The sequence below is a fragment of the Piliocolobus tephrosceles genome, chromosome 2 (genome assembly GCF_002776525.5).
Source record: "Piliocolobus tephrosceles isolate RC106 chromosome 2, ASM277652v3, whole genome shotgun sequence".
Taxonomy (NCBI): domain Eukaryota; kingdom Metazoa; phylum Chordata; class Mammalia; order Primates; family Cercopithecidae; genus Piliocolobus; species Piliocolobus tephrosceles.
Window position 1 is genome coordinate 142,882,044 of NC_045435.1, and position 17,132 is coordinate 142,899,175.

General features: G+C 38.7%; 1 protein-coding gene across 1 annotated transcript; it reads right to left on the reverse strand.

The window, feature by feature from the left end:
- Positions 1–11,258: 11,258 nt before the first annotated feature.
- LOC111539464 (cytochrome c-like) lies at positions 11,259–11,613 on the reverse strand. The gene is made up of 2 exons (XM_023207283.1): positions 11,372–11,613; positions 11,259–11,334 (listed from the first exon to the last, which is right to left on the reverse strand). Exons 1-2 carry the CDS (start codon positions 11,611–11,613, stop codon positions 11,259–11,261), a joined length of 318 nt encoding a protein of 105 aa, XP_023063051.1.
- Between the last annotated feature and the right edge of the window lie 5,519 nt (positions 11,614–17,132).

The following is a 17,132-nucleotide window of genomic DNA, read 5'->3' on the forward strand; positions in this document are numbered from 1 at the left end:
TATTGTTGTTTCAAGAATTGACTGGCCTCACAATCTGGCAGGAGTGTTAGAATTTCTATAATTCCCAGAGGTACCTATAAAAAGAGCAGGAACAGAAAACAATGAGGCAGGAAAGTCAGACACATATGGGAAAAAGAATAGGGAGAAACAGGAAAATAAGGAGAAAGAGAGAAAGAAACAAGTAAAAAGTAAGGAAAAGGACAAAGAGACAAAACTCATCTGAGTACTCAGAAAAGAAAATAAGAACAAACAAAGCTCAATTTATTATAAAATAAAGAAACCCTAGTGGTCCCGTGTCTACCCTTTTCCCTCTAGCACTGGTCACATCCAAGCCTTTGAAGAAAGTTAACCTCCTGGACAAGAAATCAAGTAGGAGTTGAATGGGCACGGCACATCATAAATGTGATAAGAAAATGCTTTGGAAGAGTAGGGGAATATATATGAGGTAGGAATAAAGAGAGTTCTATTTTTGATTTGACAGAAGAATTGTTTTTGAAAAAAAATCTGTAATTTCCTAGGCACAAAGGCCTCTTCTGACATATGAGATCATTTATCTACTATCTATTCAGTGTCTATCTATCATCTAGCTATCTATCATCCAGTTATCTCTATGGCAACGATAACCATTGCAGGTAGGTGTTTTGACACTCCAGAGCCAAGCTTTGAGTTCATGGGATCTGTCGCCTGAGGTGAACACAATGCAAGAAAGTGCTCTCAGTCCTTTCTTAAATGCACTCGTGTTTCCAGAAGACTGTATTGCTCAGGGGTACTAAGTGAGGCCCTGGTTCTTTAAAGCAATTCTAACCAAGATGTTTCCATTTATTTTAGAAAATAAATCAGGTATAGATTGCTTTTTCAGGTTTTTGCTTCCTAATTTTCATTTCTTTTTTTTTTTTTTTTCTGATCTCCTTTTGAATATGCATTTCTTCCTCCCACCGTGCCTGCTGGCAAACTTCCAAGGATTTTTATCAAATGTTCTAGGGAGTGAATTACTCATTTTTGGTTATTTAAATGAAAGAGATGCATAATACCACTTCACATTCAAATTTCATGAAACCCTGCCCATGAACTCTTTTATCTACATGCATTATATGCCCCCAAACCCCAGCTCCAGCTCGCTATTAGCTTTCCCTAGAAGATGTAACAGCTAAATGGAGTTCATTTAATACTAAACAAGCAAAGGGTTTTTGGCCACGAGTAGATTCAATAGGCTATACTATATAAATATTCTTTCATACTTAGCATGCTTTGCGAGCTATGTTATGCCCTGACATTATGCAGCTTCTGATGCAAAAAAACAAAACAAACAAACAAAAAAAAAAACACCAACCCTCCCCACACCCCACACCCAAAAAAAAAAACAAACAAAAAAAAAAAACAAAAAATCTCACCAGTTTTACTGTTGGGGGTTGTTACCTTAAAAGGTAACAACCTTAAATTCAATGAGTTACATAGACAATTTAGAGAAACTGAGAATTGGGTTTAATGTTTTTGTAATGAATCTATCAGGGAAAGGGAGAAAAAAAGAGGGTGAGAGGAGATAATGGGAGAGGCAGAGATTTGAAAAGCAGGTACACAAAGCAGCAGCAGTCTTCAGTAGCAATTAATTGGTTTAATGAATGTTTACTGAGCACCTGCTGTGCCAGGCACGGAGCTAGATAGAGACTGAGGGTGAGTAAAGCCCATGTGGTCTTTTCCTTCTAGGACTTGAAGCAGAGGCCATTCGAACTAGACAAAGGGTTAAGTCATGGTAAGCAGTTAGCGCTGGAGTGTAGGTAGTGGGGGATGGGGGAGTGTCATTAGCAGAGAATACAATATATTTTAGTAAAGGAAACCCTAGAAAAGAATTCTTGAGAGGGTCAAAAACAAGTTTAAAATCTCAGATAATGTGTATTTCATTGGGTGGGGGGGTATAAAAGTTGGGGGTAAGCTCCTTCAATTAAATAAAAAGAAAGTATTTGTTAGACTACATCTCACTAATCATTAATTGTCTAAATTTAAACCACTGAAAAAAACAAATGTTACTTCGAAAAAAAAAGAGACAGGGTCTCACTATGTTACCCAGACTGGCCTCGAACTCTTGGCTCAAAGGATCCCTTCCATCTTAGCCTCCCAAAGTGGTAGGATTATAGCATGAGCCACCACACCTAGCTGCAAATGTTACTTTCAAAAAAAGAAAAGTTATGGAGAAAGCTATTTTAGCTATTTGTGTCTAGCTGAACAGATAGTAAAAGAGTGTGATAATCACTCGAATACAGGGCAATTTGCAATGCACTGCATAGAGCAAGGGTGCATTATGTTTCCTATAATCCAAACTTGCAGAAACTATTCTCCAAAAACAAAGGTGAGTCAAATCCCTCCTGGTGTTACCTGTAAGGTTAATCAATAAATTGTTTATCCTGAATATATTTGTGTCCAAAAAAGTAGGGATCAAATGACCAAAGGAGCAGCATCTCTCCTCTCGCATCTTGTGCCCCTTTGGGGGGTCACTGGCATTGGTTTCCTATTGACTAAATAATTTTTATTCTCTCAAGTGTCTACAGACACATCTTTTGGACAAGTGTTCTAGAGTGAGTGTGCCAGAGACAGGCCCCAGAGCCCCACAATGGATGCCTAGTAGAGGGATGTAAGCCATTATTGATCTTATGTATCATCGGACCCAAAACTTTGTCACTAGGAACACCGATCTTATGACACTTCTCAGCAAGCATTTAACTAGTCATGTAATTGTCACAGATTGTAAGTACATCACTCTCAGGATTACAACACTCTTCCTCTGGAGTGTCCGATGCCCTAGGACACAGCCTAACTTGTCAGCACTGCACACGTGGCCTGTTCTCTGGCCATGGCTTCCTCCTCTCTCTGTGTTCTGGATGCACTGACTCACATCCAGTTCTTCAGAGTACCGTGATTTTCCTCCTCTGCACCGGATGTGTCTTCTACAAGGAGCCTCCTTTCTGCTTCCCCTCCTAGAGATCTTGCCTACTTGTAACACCATGACTTGGAGCCTGGTTGGAAATGCGACCATCCTTCCTTGAGTGGTAAGTGCGTGCACATAAAGCCCTCTGTTGGATAAGCTTCTCTCCCTGCCTCGTCATCATAAAAGTCATTGAAAAGGTACTTTCAAAGCATTTTATCCAGAGGGAAGAAGTATTCCCATAGATCACTACTAGCTTGCCCTGTTCTTCTTGTCCTTCAGGTCTCCAATTCTCCCAATCCTGCAACTGGGCTTGGTGACACACAGAGAAACCCTCCTGAGATCATCTAGAAGTGTTGATCGGATTTCAGGGTGTCCCGTCACCATTGTTTGATTCAGCAGGGTGGAGGTATTTGCATTTCTATGCCAGGCATGTTGATGGTGCTGGCCCAGGGACCACACTTTTAAAAAATCACTGCTCTACATTATGCTTTATTTTTATTAGTTGGTGTGTTCAAGCTCTTATTTGTATAATATTTATATAATATCCTCTCTTTCTCTTGCCAAATCACCTACTTTTTTTTTTTTTTTCTTTTCCTGCTTCCTCTTCTCCTGCCTATGCCCTAGGTCTTCCAGTAACCCTGCTGGGTGTTGTTTAGCTGTGCTCATAGCAAACATGACAACAATTGTTCCCATCTCTGGCTCTGTTATGTTCACCTCTAAAATATCAGATGTAGCTGTGCATTCTGCCAGCCAAGCTAATGTGTGATATTTCAAATGCATTTCCTGGACCAGAAAAAACTAGCATATTTGAGCAAAGCTGTGTTCTGGATATATTAAAGTGTAAAAAACTGGCATGAAAATCAGGTCTCATGTAAACAGGAGATTATTATTACTTAGAATCCTATAATGTGCCCATCATATGGATCTCTAGGGCATTTGCAAACCCATTTTTACATAATTATGTGAAGAACATGTATTTTATATGAGATGGCGAAATTAAATACAAAATAGGGCATTTTGAAATGGCTGTAATGTTTTAAATGAAGAAATGAAACTGTTTCGAGACATATGTAGGAGAGAAAATTTATAGACGGCAGTTTTTAAGAGGCTCTATTAATTCCGAAGAAAACACAGAATGAAAATGAAATACCTAAAGAATAAAATGAGAGGTCTCCCATAAAAATCAGTCTTTGTGATTCAAGCGATTAGGCTTGCTTTCTCACAATGTGAATTTTACAAGGTGATGCTCACCTACATTAACATTTCAATGGCACAATATTTTTGTTACACATTGTTGCAACTGCTATAATCTGCCCTTTCACTCTTCCCTCTGATCTTGGGTGTGATCCAAAGGTACAAAATATGACTGGCTGGTGAATCTGGTGTCAGTTTCCTTACCAGTGCCAATGTAGGCTAGTATTTATTTTTACCCAGTTGCCGGATATTGGAGGAAAAAGTAAAGGAACAAATCAAATTCATCTTGTGACCGTTCAGAAAGCAACCAATTGATAAACTAGCTTTTGGAATTAAAGAGTACTTTATCCTATCTCAGAGACTCTAGTGTAATGTCCAGCACAGAGGGGAATCCCAGGAATGCTAAGACCTGAATACATTTTAGACAGAATCGAAGGATTCAAGAAGTACATATTCTCACTTCAAAATTTCATAGTCACATTTTGTTTTCAATGGAATCAAAGGATCCAAGAAATATGTATTCTCGCTTCAAAATTTAATAGTCACTTTTTGTTTTCAATTTTCTAATGCAACATATATCCTTATAGGGAGCATAAAAATGTAAATGTGAAATCACATTACAAACTTTAAATTGCTATGAAGTGAGTTATTTTAACAATTTCCCTTTCCTCCTATTTGATCTTCGATTTTACCATGCACCCTCTTCCTAGTAGGTGAATTGAAGGTCTACCTACTTGCACAATATGTTCAGCAGGGCAAGGGGGAAGATAGAATATCTTTTCCTATCTCAGAGGAGGTCCTTCGGCTGCCTACATCAGCTCTGACCAGGAAAGATGTGTGTTTCTGTTACACTTTTTCCCATCTGCAACACAGCTGCAAGAGAATCATGACTGTTCACCCCTGGTCAGCAAACACTCCAACACCTGAGGTCACCGGCAGGGAATAGCTACACCCCTCTTTACAGGGGGAGTTATAATTGTTGCTTTGACGTTGGAAAGCTCTGGTTCTAAAAGATGGTGAGAAGGAAGTGCAGTGAGGTTTCCCAAGTTGGTAGGCAGATGCTGACATGCGCCAAATGGTAACCAGGGCTGAGAAGACCCCAGTCTTTCGGCAGGAACAGAATATGTCCTGTGACCTTCCTCTGCAGAAGAGATAACTGCTGTAATGGTTCATTTATGTGTCACTATAAAGGTACATCTAAGACTGGATAATTTATAAAGAAATTATAATTATCATGGTTCTGCAGGCTCTACAGGAAGCACAGTGCTGGTATCTGCTTCTGGTGAGGGCCACAGGATGCTTCCAATCATGGCAGAAAGCAAAAGGGAACAGGCAAGTCACACATGGCAAGAAGGGAATCAAGAGTGAGAAGGGGGAGGTCCCGCCAGATCTCACATGAACTGAGTGAGAACTCATTCATCACCAAGAAGACAGTGCTAAACCACTCATGAGGGATCTGCCCGCATGATCCAATCCCCTTCCACCAGGCCCACCTCCAATATTTTGACATGAGATTCAGAGAGGGCAGACATCCAAACCACTAAGACAGAGTTTCTCCATGGGGAATAGGTAGGGAAGGGATGGGCCGTTAAATAACACTCAATCACAGCCTAAGAATATTTTTACCTCTTCAGTTGTCTTTCAGTCTGGATGAATAGAAGGTCTAGAAGTTTGCTAGCCTAAAAGAAAGGAACTTGATGGAAATGATGGGCAGAAGCAAACATCTTTTTAGCTTCTATTTATCCACACTCTGTGTGGTCTACTTTCCACCTCTTGCAGATGAAAAGAAAACAATGTCACCTAGCTAGGAAATGGAGGATCTAGAACTTGAATCCAGAATTTCAGTCATATGTGTATTTCTTTTCCTGTATCTCTATCTGACCACCCCTCTGCCTGGACTTCTCCCATCACCGTGGGCAGGGGGATGTGCTTCCCATACCTGGCCTTCCTCTAGTGGGTACACTGAGACTTCAGGTCTTCAAGGCTGCCAGTGCTTCCTACTCAAAGACCCTTTCAACAGTCTGAAGTAATCTGAGCACAACTCCCCAAACCCACTGGCCTGAGAGATGAGCCTTGAATCCTGGCCAGAAAAGGCTCATGTGATTATATGAACAAAGACATTATCAAGTAGGTACTTGTCTAGATGGAGCAAAAAGAGCTGACAGACCTATACATGTTCTTTACATAGCCACTTTCTGGAAAAAAAAAAAAAATAGGTAACATAATTATCATTAGGCATGCACTACAAGCCTTGCCTTATTCTTAACCACCTTATTGAGGTCCATATTTTACAGATATGAAGAGAAAGAAATGATTCTAAATAACTGGGTCAGAGTCACACAAAGCTACTAAATGGCAGTGTTGAGACCTGATTGCAGTTCTATTTGACTTGAGAATCTGGTCTTCTCGGTATCCTTACCCAAGTTCCTCCCTTCTTCACATACTATGGCTAAAGACCATGCTTTACTAGGGTAAGGAAACCAACCATGCTACTGTTACCATACCAGACTGGATGGAGAATCTTTGACACATACCATTGTCACCGAAGGTCATCTGTACTTGTGAGCCTTTCTTGCAGCTATAAAAATGTATCCCCATGGAGCACCATAAATAAAGATGTCCATGCTTCCACAAAGTGGAAGAGATGTTGGCTCACAGCCTGAGCCTTCCTTAGTCCAACTTCATGATTTACACATGTTCTACTTCTCAAAATGAAGTAACACTCCTCTGAACACATATAATATCCAAAATTTAATCTTGCGAATTACCTTTCCAATGTCCTGATAAACTCAGTAATTTTGCTATAAAATGTGCATCTGTAACACCAATTAACACGATAGAACTGGTAAACAGAGAAATGATGTCATCTTAAAGGAAGATATTATATCGGTTCATGTATGACTTTTCCCAGTACATTCATATTTTTCAGTAAGACACAGAAGATAAACACAAGATATTCTAGTACAGAAAGCTGTGGAAGAATGTACTCTATATAATTTGCCCATGTTTCTCCTCTTGGCTCAATGTAGACATATGTCTTGTCTTGGAAAGGCTTATCATATGCTTCTCCCCATTTAGTCTTATCTCTAACTCAGCAGCCTCAATTCTTCCATCAAATTACCTTCATTTTTATTAAAGGTCAAGTTTCCAATATATAATGCACTATTATGAGAAATTCAGCAAGTCTTTTCAATGGCACTAATTTTTAATTAGGTTTATGCATGCTGAGATTCATGCCTATCTTTTGAGTGGTCTGTTTTTTCCATGAGCCTTGCTATTATTATTATTATTATTATTATTATTATTATTACTATTTTTATTATTAGATACAGGGTCTCACTCTGTCATCCAGGCTGGAGTGCAGGGGGCACTATCATTGCTCACTGCAGACTCAACCCTCTCGGCTCAAATGATCTTCCCACCTCAGTCTCCCAGGAGCTGGGACTACAGGTATACCACATCTGGCTGTTTTACCTATTTTTTGTAGAGACAGGATTTCACTATGTTGCCTAAGCTGGTCTCGAACTCCTGGGCTCAAGTAATCTTCCCGCCTCAGTCTCCCCAAGTGCCAAGATTACCTGTGTGAGCCACCACACCCAACCAAGCCTTGCCAATGTTAATGTATCATTTTTTAGAACTCTAGGTTTTTTTAAGAACACACACGTTGTGTTATAGTAAAAACATCTGCATTATAAATAGCTTGGCAACCATATTTGCAAGACATTTTGCAAAGAAAGAACAGCACTCTTCATTATATGCTGTCTCCAACTTCCCACCACCTTCTAATTTCTAAAGGCAATGAATTAAGTTATAAAATTATCACTCTGAACTGGCTGAGTTTTCAAAAAAATTAACCCAACTCTGGAAAAAATACTATATTGTCCATCAACTATACTTGAATTTCAAAGATTTTTTTTTGGTTTTTAAGACGGAGTCTCACTCTGTCCCCCAGGCTGGAGTGCAGTGGTGCGATCTCGGCTCACTGCAAGCTCTGCCTCCTGGGTTCATGCCATTCTCCTGCCTCAGCCTCCTGAGTAGCTAGGACTACAGGTGCCCGCCACCACGCCCGACTAATTTTTTGTATTTTTAGTAGAGATGGGGTTGCAGCATGTTAGCGAGGATGGTCTTGATCTCCTGATCTGCCCGCCTCAGCCTCCCAAAGTGCTGGGATTACAGGTGTGAGCCACCGTGCCCGGCCTTCAGCGATTCTTAAGTAATACATTAGAGTCAGTGAATTCCAAAGAGAACACGTGGTAGATAAACTTTGGAGGATGACTTACCAGTTTGAAGGCAAAATATTAACTATGATGCATTAGCCTTGTTGTTCACCATCCTCAAGCCCTGTGGATGCCTCACTGACTTTAAAGAGAAGTAATGCCGCAGGGAGTTGTATAAGGTGTCAAGGAGAACAAGAAATACATCTATTTCAGGTTTGCTCTCTGTTGGCTGGAGGCCAGCATATAAAGATGCTTCAGCAATCAAATGTGCCAAGGGAATTCCCTTTTAATTCTTGCCAAAGAGAATCACCAAGGATAACATTCTGGAAATACGCTCATTCAAAGAAGCCATCTTTCTTCAGTACTACAGGAATTGGACAAACAAGATACCCAGAGAAAGAATTATATGGGAGAGGCAAGCTGCTTCATGAATTGTTTGAATCAAGAGCTAAATAGGTTGGCCCCAAGATATGCTAGTCAACCATCCCCTCAAACTCCCACTGCTATCACTTGTGTCTCAAAGGCATTTGCAGGTGCATGTGTGCATGCACACACACTGCTGTTATCCTGATTTAGCTTCAGTTCAGTCTCTGGGGATCATGGTATGCCCAAAGACAGATGTAGGCAACTCTCACCTCAAAGGGTGTACAGATCCCTTTAAAAGGGAGAGAGAAAAAGAGATTATGGCTCTCTCCCAAATCTTGACAGACCTATTCTTACATAAATATACACAAATATGAAATTGCAAACTCTTTATGTCTAAGGTGCACTATGGCCATAAAACCGAAAGAAGTTTACAAAGAAAAGCAAACCCATGAGACTATAGAAAACTAAATTTACCACATAACTTCAACATAATAGATAATATTAGTTTTATTAAAACTATATCACTGTTTCCCAAAAACTATGTCACTGTTCTCCATGTGAATGTTCCCAACTGGAAAGCCACACATGTTCACACACGTGTATTTTCACTTCATCATTGCTTTGTGTTTTGTGGGCATTTTTTCCCAATTTCTCTGTTGAAGCTCCTCCAAACCCTTAATGTTACTAACCTTCAATGGCATAAACCTATTATCTTCATATCTACTTTGCCTCTGTTCCTCCCTGAATCATGTTCTATCATTGAAGCAACACTAGTTGGCACTAACATCATAGTAAACACCACCACAATATGGTCACCCAGATGATCAAGAATATGCTCATACCTGTTCTACTTAGAATACCATTCCAATAAAAACAAATGCACAACAAGTCACCCAAGGAAAAACGCACCAGTCCTCAAGAATATATACAGACCCAAATTTGAGGATAATCACCTTTGCACATAAGTGTCTAAAGGACAGAATCCACACTCTGTATGACTGAATGACAGGCACAGGGTCAGGCATTTGCAGGTTTAAATTCCAGCTCTATTACTTCTACTTGTGTAATTTTAGACAAACTATTTGGTTAATCTCCCTTAGACTTAGTTTCCACATCTGCAAAGCAACAAAGGCAATGCCTAAGAACACATCAGTATGGATTAAATGAGATGATGTGAATCAAGTATTGAATACATAGTTGAATCCTCTAGAAATGTTAGCTATTTCCATGCTTTCAACAACAATTATACAGCAAACGCTTATTATGTATCAAGCACTGGACTCTGTGCTTGAGACCTAGAAAGAAAAGGCAGAATTCACATCCCCAAGGGGATCAACGTCTATGGAGAACAAATGAGAAGGCCAAAGAGATAAACCTCAAGAAGTCCATGACTGAGAGAAACAAGAATGTAAGTGAAGTCTGCCATGGGCTTTGCACCAGGCAATCACTGTCCCATCTAGGACTTCATAATATCCAGTAAAGAGGATGAGTCAGGCTTCAACCAGGACAGGGTTCAGGGTCCGAAATTCTCCCTTGGTCACTTCATTTAATCTATTACAAGGCAATATTTTCCTGAATGACTATATACAGAGAAAGTGTTATTCACAATATTATTATTCACTCTTGCTCTGAATCGGAACCATTTTTCTTTTTCCCCTTCTCATTTTCTTTTTTTTTTTTTTTTTTTTTTTTTTTGAATCTGTGGTTTTCTTTTTAATTATCTTTAGTCTTGCGATCACACATAATTTTAAAATTTGTGTATATCTCCGCTACTTTAATCCTTTTAAGTTGGCAAAAGCACCATTCCCAATCACAAATACACAGTTCTACAGATTTATGTTTCTGAATGGCTGTTTAAAGACAATCCTAAATTATAACTTAGTTTGACTTAGATTGTAAAGAATTCAGAGTGAAGTTTAACTTGCTACTATTTTAAAAGCAGGTGACCTTATAGATTTGTAAGATGTGAGAAGTGTTGAATAATCTTTAATATTACACATAAACCATACTAAAATGCTTTTCAATAAGTAAAAGGAACCATTTTAAATACAGGGAATTATAATTAGATTGGTGTCGTTAAGGCCAAAATTCTAGACATTGCTACCTTATTTATCTTCAACCCTTGCCTTAAGAGGCAAATGAACACAAAACACACGTGAATCTTGCTTGGTTCTGAGACAGTGAAGGAATTTCCCCAGTATTTAAATATATTCACATAACCAGCTATATAAATCTAAATATAAAACCAATCTCCAGTAAGTTTTAAGATGGTACTCACCACCTTTGCGAAAAATTGAACATTACTAATAAAGTCTAATCATATCTTTAGAAGGGGTAAACAGTGATAGCATTTACTGAATTGGAATTACTATTAAAATTCAAAAATTGAACATATTCATTTAACCACAAGCCAGTCTTAGTTTTAAATCAGGACTGCCCAACAAAATATTCTGTCAGTCATTCATGATCTGAATTCTGGTGTATGAGATCTATTAAAGTATGGTACACATAAAAAAGTCATGAGACATTTGTTTTGTAATAAACAAGGCAGCGGCCAATTATTACTCATTAGTAGCTTTTTTGAGATAAGCTATCAAGTCTGCCCTTTCTTCCTTCTTCTTAATGCCGACAAAGATCCATTTTTGTTTTGGACCATTTTGATCCATTTTGTTCCATTTTTGTTCCAGGAATGTACTTCTTGGGATTCTCCAAATACTCCATCAGTGTATGCTCTCCCCAGGTGATGCCTTTGTTCTTATTGGCGGCTGTGTAAGAGTATCCAGGGGCCTGACCTGTCTTCCGCCCTAAGAGACCATGGAGATTTGGCCCCGTCTTGTGCTTGCCTCCCTTTTCAACGGTGTGGCATTGGGAACACTTCATAATAAAAATCTTCTTGCCTTTCTCAACATCACCCATATTTAATTATTTTTTTAGTCGCTGGCGCAACAAAGATTCCGCTCCGAAGCAGGACGTCCCCACTCTCTACCCCCTTCTCACTTTCACTTTGAAAATTAAAATGCAAGAATGTCTGACACTGAAATATCCTTCTAGAAGTCTTCAGCCTCTGTGACATAATGACCATGACAACTGACCCCATTGAATGCTAAGTTTTCAAATGCATAGAAGACTGCAGATTCTAATCTTTGATATTCTGTCATTTCACTCTGCTTATTCAGAAAATGGATCCATCTGTAGGTGCAAAATGCAATTTGCAGGAAAATGGCACCTTAAAATATTCTGACACAATATTCCATCAGTAGTCCTTATAGTTAGACAAATAAAGACAATGAAGAGGCTTGCAGACCTGTTAACATCTGCTCAAAACCTGCACCCGCGTTTCCTTGCCTCTGCTAGCACTAACTCAAGCTAGAATTCATTTAGATAATTCCTTAAGCTCGGAATGCTTAGCATGTCACATTTCCACCAAGTCTCATTTATATAATTAGTGCTAACATATGGCCCACAATCAACATTGGAGATTTGGAATCATTTTTAGCATGCCATTAGACCTAAAGGGGTATGGATTCAATATGGAGGGAAGAGAATTAGGCATGCAAATTCCATTTACGATAACAAGAGCGTAGCAATGGAAATTTACCCCCAAAAGGTTTGGCTGCTAATCACATTGCAAGCAGAAAGAATTACATTCTTAATAACCTTCACCAAGTGCAATAAAAGGAAATAGAAGTTTGTTTTATGTGATGCTTTTGGTTACTATTTCTCCCCCTAAACTCAGAAGTATTTTACAAAATAGTACTAACAATTGAGATTACCCCAACAAAATTCTCCCATACGTAGTCCGATTTAGGAATCTAAGTCAAGAAACTGTCTTGGTGTCATCCACTAGGAGTTCATGGACTATATGCCATAGAATTCACAGTGGTCACTCTTTCTTTGGATTGTACTAGCTGGTCTTCCTACGGACTTTTCATTCAATTCTTATTCCAAATATTGATCTTTCCAAAACTTTTGATAGCCCAAATCTACCTTGTTTCTCTTACATTTTTATTAATAATTTTTAAAATGAGGTAACAGGAAGATAAAAGAAAAACAGCTAAATGATGGAGCCAGGTTCTAGATGATTTTGTGAAATCTTACGGATTCAGATATTGAATCCATAAGTTGAGAGAGAAAGAACTCCCCTAAACCAACATACCTCACTTTTTTCCTCTATCAATGTTACTAATGCTCTTGACAGTAATCTTTACTGAGTACTTACTATGTGCCAGGCAACATAGTGTGTATTTAACAAGCATAATACCATTTGATACTCAAAAACCCCTCAGAATTGAAATGATCTTGACTACAAAGAGGAATGAACTGAGGTTACACGATTTGACTAAGGTCACTTAGGTAGTAATGGCACAGAACTCCTAGGTCCATGCTTATCATTCTGTGTTCAAGTTCTTAATTCTCTATATATCTTGGATTTCTCTATCTTTAAACCTTCATGGTTAGTCGACCATCGGATCTTGTTAACTCTTAATACCAACATTACTCAAATCTGTGTTCATCCCAAGCCCCCTCTTCAGATGAGGGCCTCGTTTCCCTACATATGAATTAGAGTAAATAAACCCTAAGGCCCATTTCAAATTTAAGATTTGATACTTTTATCATTATTGCTTTCTAGATGATGCCATCCTCCCAATTCTAACAATTATGAGCATAGTTACAGAACTATTTTGGTTTTTTTAATATCCCAGCACCTAATGCAGTGACAGCATACAGGAGGTGTTAAAATGAGTGAATGTTTAGCTGAACCGGGAACCATGAAACCTGGTTTCAATCCCAGTTTTACCACACAATAGCTGTGTGACCTTGAACAAGTCCCTTAACACTTCTACACTTAAATGAAAACATCTGTGAAATGAGGCCATCGGACCAAAAATTATCTAAGAGAGCTTTCACATCAATATGGCCAAATCATTTCTGTGCTGCGGAAATTTCTTCCCCACTCTGGGGGAAAAAAATACATGTTTCAGCCTGGGATCCTGATTAGCAACACTTTCTCATGAGAAAATCTGATGAGGTGAGAAGAGAACTGCAAATTCAAAAGATTAAGTTTACACTGAAGTTTTTGGCCTCTCAACTGTGTAAACTGGGCAAGCTACTTCCTATAGATACTGGTATCCTTAGCTTTATGAGGAGTGGAATCTGGATTCAATATTCTAAAATGTTAGTGAACGAAGTGTTCTACAGTCCACAGAAAAATGAGGCAAAGATAAAGATAACGTAGTGAATTTTTCATAAAGCTATTTTATTCTGTTTAAAAGACTGTCTTTTGGCCGGGCACAGTGGCTCATGCCTGTAATCTCAGCACTTTGGGAGGCCGAGGTGGGCGGATTACAGGTCAGGAGTTCGAGACCAACCTGGCCAACATGGTTGAACGTTTAGAAACCCTGTCTACTAAAAATACAAAAATTAGCCGGGCATGCCGGCAAGTGCCTGTAATCCCAGGTACTCAGGAGGCTGAAGCAGGAGAATCACTTGAACCAGGGAGGTGGAGGTTGCAGTGAGCAAAGATTGTGCCACTGCACTCCAGCCTAGGTGAAGAAGTGAGACTGTCTCAAAAAAAAAAAAAAAAAAAAAAAAGAAGAAGGACTGCCTTTTATTAGGATTGTCTCATATTTTTACATTAAAATATTTAAGAAAGAATTATGTTTTTTGAAAACATCCTTTAGACGTAATAAAAATTGTCAACGCATAGTCCAATCTCTCCAAGAATGCTAAGGAAGGCCCCATTTCCCTAACAATCACTTTATTTAGTTTTCTGATTCTGATGAATTTCCCTATCCACCCTCCATCCTTCTATTCATTTCTGCAGTCTCTATTAGTTCAAAAGTCGAACTCCTTTCCTTTACCTCATCCCCATTCTAAATGAAAGTATCAGCAATAACAATAATAATTTCCTCATACAAGTTAATAGTAACGGAAAGGGAGTTCTATTTCAACATAGGATGGTAAATGATTCAAAATTTAATGTTGGTTGGCCCTGTTCTTAAAAGTTCCTTAGGAATTATCTGGGATGAATTTACCTCACTGACCATCTCTCCCTGGTCCCAGCTCCCATTTTCTCCCTAAATTCCTATATTTTTCACAAAGAACATATAAGATGGAAAAGCTTACTGCTTCAAAAACTTAACTGACTTGCCTAAGTTGACAACGTCAGTAAGGGACTGAAGCCGACCGACCTCAATCCCTGAGCCTTGTGACTCCAGAGCCTATGCTTTCCCCACTTCTTGTCACTGCCAAGCAGCAGAATGGTAGTCTATGGTCCATGCCTTTCCCTCAGCATGTGGTAAGTTAGATTGGCTGGTTATTCTAAGAACACACATGGACAGGAACTCAATTTGGTCCAGCTAAAGGAGGGTGCCCTGGGGAGTATTGCCATAGAGATGCAAGACAAGGAAAAAACATAGGAAAGGAATTGGATGGAGAGGAAATTTGAGTTGTTGCTTAGCCAGGCAGTTCACTTGAATGACTATTTTTAAAACTAAAATGCTATGAAATCCTTCCTATCCCCTTCTCTTGTTGTATAAAGAGGAAATGAAATTAATTTAGGTCTTTAAACAAAAGACATTGTTCCTCCCTTTCCACATTGAATCTCCTCTCTACGTCGCCAGCATCACAGACCTGTATCTTAGTCCTGAGTCTTTTTGAGCCCATGAAGAAATTCCCACCCACTGAGCTGTTCCCATTATTTCCATGGGTGAATAGAAAGAACTATTCAGTATGAAATTGTTAAATGAAACTCCTTTTGTACTATGAAAAGATGAAACGACGTGCCACACCTTTGATTGCAGACACAGACCACCGCCACCATTTAAAGGAGACGTGTCTCGATTACCGCCAACAATGACATTTCTTTTCTACTGAAATAAATAGTGAAGGGTTTCAGAGCTTACGTTAACTCTACACAGTCATCCTCAGAGCTCATTTACATAATAACATTAAAGAGTGCTTAAATGAGTGAGAACATTGTTTTGATTGGAATCACAAAATTTATCTAAAATGAGTGACGTTTGCTTATAAGGAGATGTATGGTACAACATGTTATTTGTGTATATAGACTGTATTGAGAACTTTCTCCTCAGTGTTATGTATATTATTCATGGTCATAACACACATGTTTATGTATGATTACATAAAGGCACTTTTAATACAGAATGCATTGTAGGGTACTAACAAATTAACTTCCAGTATTAGAACAATGAAAGCCCAGAGGAGTGTAATTGTTAGCTTTACAAGGAACATGCTCATCAGCCTGATGGTTTTCATAGAGGAATTAAAATGTAAAAATTCATCACCAGAACAGTTCATCTGAAACCAAAATGTGCTGTATATGAGCTTGAAAAAAGAAAACGATGGTGTTGATCTAAGTTTGACCCCAGTGAAACTTATTTTGACTAGAATATTTAAAAAGAGTTTGCCTTTTTCTGACCCAACAAATCTTTTCTATGGCAAAACAAAAGAAGAGCCTGGCTTTATTGTGATATAAAAGAGAAGTACTATAGTACTGTACCTGGATTTAAAAAGACTATATAATGCAGCTTGCGTTTGTCACCTCTATAAAATATGTAACAATTTGACAGTTCCTCAAAAAGTTAAACACAGAATTAACACATGATCCAGCATTCCATTTCTAGGGATGTGCTCAAAAGAATTGAAAGGCGGGACCCAAACAGACACTGTACATGAAAGTTCACTTAAGCATTGTTCACAAAATGTGGAAACAAATTAAACGCCCATTCAGACCACTTGAGGTCAGAAATTCGAGGCCAGCCTGGCAACACAATGAAACCCCATCTCTACTAAAAATACAAAAAATTAGACAGATGTGGTGGTGCACGCCTGTAATCCCAGCTACTCAGGAGGCTGAGATAGGGGAATCACTTGAACCTGGGAGGTGGAGGTTGCAGTGAGCTGAGACCACGTCAATGCACTCTAGGTTGGGCAACAGAGTGAGAGACTGTCTAAAAAAACAAAGAAACAACAACAACAAAATCCTCATTAACAGATAAATGAACAAAATGTGATAAATGTGAAAAATGGTGTATTATTCAGCCTTAAAAAGGAATAAAACTTTGATACATGCTACAACATTGATAAACCTCAAAAACATTATGCTAAGTGAAATAAGCCAGATACAAAAGGACAAATATTGTATGATTCTACTTATGTGAGATACCTAGAATAGGCTAATTCATGGAGACAAAGAAGAGAATGAACATCACCGGGGACTGAGGGCGGGCAGAAGGTAGATTCACTTAATGGGTACACAGTTTCTGTTTGGGATGATAGAAAAGTTTCAGAAATGGATAGTGGTGATAGTTGTTCAACATTGTGAATGTGCTTTATGCCACTTAATTGTTCATTTAAAATTTACCATTTTAACTATTTTTATGTTGTGTATATTTTAAGTGGGGGGAAATAGA